At 51.5% G+C, this 2500-nt stretch overlaps 1 protein-coding gene across 2 annotated transcripts in view; it reads left to right on the forward strand.

Moving 5' to 3' along the window:
• Nucleotides 1–2500, forward strand: part of itsn2a (intersectin 2a) — a 134677-nt gene that overhangs the window by 90566 nt on the left and 41611 nt on the right. For both annotated transcript variants that reach the window (XM_062550461.1, XM_062550460.1), the window contains one exon: nt 430–812. In XM_062550461.1, the coding sequence (XP_062406445.1) occupies nt 430–812 (383 nt within the window). The remainder of the gene's footprint in view (nt 1–429; nt 813–2500) is intronic.

Below are 2500 nucleotides of genomic sequence, written 5' to 3' on the forward strand. Positions count from 1 at the left end.
GCCTGTTTGGGTTGTGTTTACCTTTTCTGTGTGTGTGTGTGTGTGTGTGTGTGTGTGTGTGTGTGTATGTGTACACGTGTGCGTGTGTGTGTGTGTGTGTGTGTGTGTGTGTGTGCCTGTGCATGGGTATGCATATGTGTGTGTGTGTGTGTGTGTGTGTGTGTGTGTGTGTGTGTGTGTGTGTGTGTGCACATGTGTGTGTGTGTGTGTGTGTGTGTGTGTGTGTGTGTGTGTGTGTGTGTGTGTGTGTGCATGTGTGTGTGTGTGTGTGTGTGTGTGTGTGTGTGTGTGTGTGCACATGTGTGTGTGTGTGTGTGTGTGTGTGTGTGCGGACGTGTGTGTGTGTGTGTGTGTGTGTGTGTGTGTGTGTGTGTGCACATGTGTGCGTGTGTGTGTGTGCGCATATGTGTGTGTGTGTGGCGGTGTCAGGCGTGCCCAGTTGGAGCTCCAGCTCCAGAGGGAGGAGGAGGAGCGGCAGCGGCAGCTGCAGCAGGAGAGGGAGGCTCAGCAGCGGGAGCAGGAGCAACTCCAGGCCCAGGCTCGCCTCCAGCAGGCCCAGGAGCAGGCCCAAGAGGAGGAGGAGCGCACCCGGAGGAGAGAGAGGGAGGCGCAGGAGGAGCAGGAGAGGAGGAGCAGAGTGGAGGAGGAGCAGGAGAAGAGGAGGAACAAAGAGGAGGAGGAGGAGGAGGTTGGGGGAGTGGTGGAGGCGGTGGTTGCTCAGCAACCGGACGTGCTGTTGCTAGGGAGCGGAGTGACGGAGGACCTTCAGGCTCAGCTCTCTGCTCTGTTCAGAGGGGTGGAGGACAACACAGGTGAGCGCTCACACCTGCACATACGCCCTCCCTTCTACACCCGTGTGTGTGTGTGTGTGTATGTGTGTACGTCACAGGGGTGTGTGTGTGTGCTGTGTACGCCTGCACCACGCCCTTCTACTGTACACCCTCACAGGAGGATGTGTGTGTGTGTGCTGTGGAACACCTGCACCACGCCTTTCTACTGTACACCCTCACAAGTGTGTGTGTGTGTGTGTGTGTGTGTGTGTGTGTGTGTGTGTGTGTGTATGTGTTTTAAAATGGTGCTGTGCAGTACATAAATCTCACTCCAGAAAGCCTGCGTGCAATATTGTGTTACAGTTCACTGCTCTGAATGTGTATGTTGTTGCAGCAGTGTGTGTGTGTGTGTGTGTGTGTGTGTGTGTGTGTGTGTGTGTGTATGTGTGTATGTGTTTGTAAATGTGTGTGGGTGTGTGTGTGTGTGTGTGTGTGTGTGTGTGTGTGTGTGTGTGTGTGTGTGTGTGTGTGTGTGTGTGTGTGTGTGAGCATTAGGTCTAAGTGTCCCATTAGGCTCCTCAGGGCTCTATTGAGGAGTAATCACAGCCCATTTACTGCTGGAAGTTGTAGCTGCAACAGTGATTACAGCAATCAGTAGGATCTCCTCTCCTCCTCTCCTCCTCTCCTCCACTCCTTTCCCCTCCTCTTCTCTCCCCTCCTCTTCTCTCCTCTCCCCTCCTCTCCTCTCTTTTCCTCTCCCCTCCTCTCCTTTCTCCCCTCCTCTCCCTCTCCTTTTCCCCTCCTCTCCCTCTCCTTTTCTCTCCTCTCCTATCCTTTTCTCTCTCCCCTCCTCTCATCTCCTCTTCTTTTCTCCTTGCTTCCTTCCTCTCCTCTTCTCCTCTTTTCTCCTCTTCTCCTCCTCCCATCTCTTCTTCTCTTGCCTCTTCCCTGTGTAAAGAGATGGGGTGCTGTAGTGAGCTGAAGCCAGATAAGAGAGAGAGAGAGAGAGAGAGAGAGAGAGGATATCACCACTTGAGCTTAATTAAACGACTCTCTGTAGCCGCTCTCAGCAGCCCATAATGAGGCCTGTTAACCCTTAAGAGTGTACCGTCACACCGGTGTGTTTGGAATGTTGGAAAATTAACATTCTAAAGAATATCTGGGTTCATTGAATTCTACATAGAATTTTAGAACGTTGAATTGTTGCGGAATGGAATCTTGTGTTAGAATGTTCAAAACCCACCCTTTTAACGGTGATGTGTCCACAGATCAGGAGAACTGGACTGCGCTTACTTCCCTCTCTTATCACTGCTCTATCTACAGTAGTGTCCAGTTAACACACACGCAAGGTGAAGCCTCTATCTGGACACCATCTCCTGACGTCCCACTGGTCCTGACATTACTGTAGGCTCACTAGTGATTCTCTATCTGCACACAGCAGGTTTTCTCCCAAATGTTGCTACCAGGGCTGTAGATGTGGGTTGCCAGGTTTTCTCCCAAATGTTACTACCAGGGCTGTAGATGTGGGTTGCCAGGTTTTCAGGTTTTATCTCAAATGGTGCTACCAGGGCTGTAGATGTGGGTTGCCAGGTTTTCAGGTTTTATCCCAAATGTTGCTATCAGGGCTGTAGATGTGGGTTGCCAGGTTTTCTTCCAAATGTTGCTATTAGGGCTGTAGATATGGGTTGCCAGGTTTTCTCCCAATGTTCCTACCAGGGCTGTAGATGTGG

The sequence above is a fragment of the Sardina pilchardus genome, chromosome 12 (assembly GCF_963854185.1).
Source record: "Sardina pilchardus chromosome 12, fSarPil1.1, whole genome shotgun sequence".
Lineage (NCBI taxonomy): Eukaryota > Metazoa > Chordata > Actinopteri > Clupeiformes > Clupeidae > Sardina > Sardina pilchardus.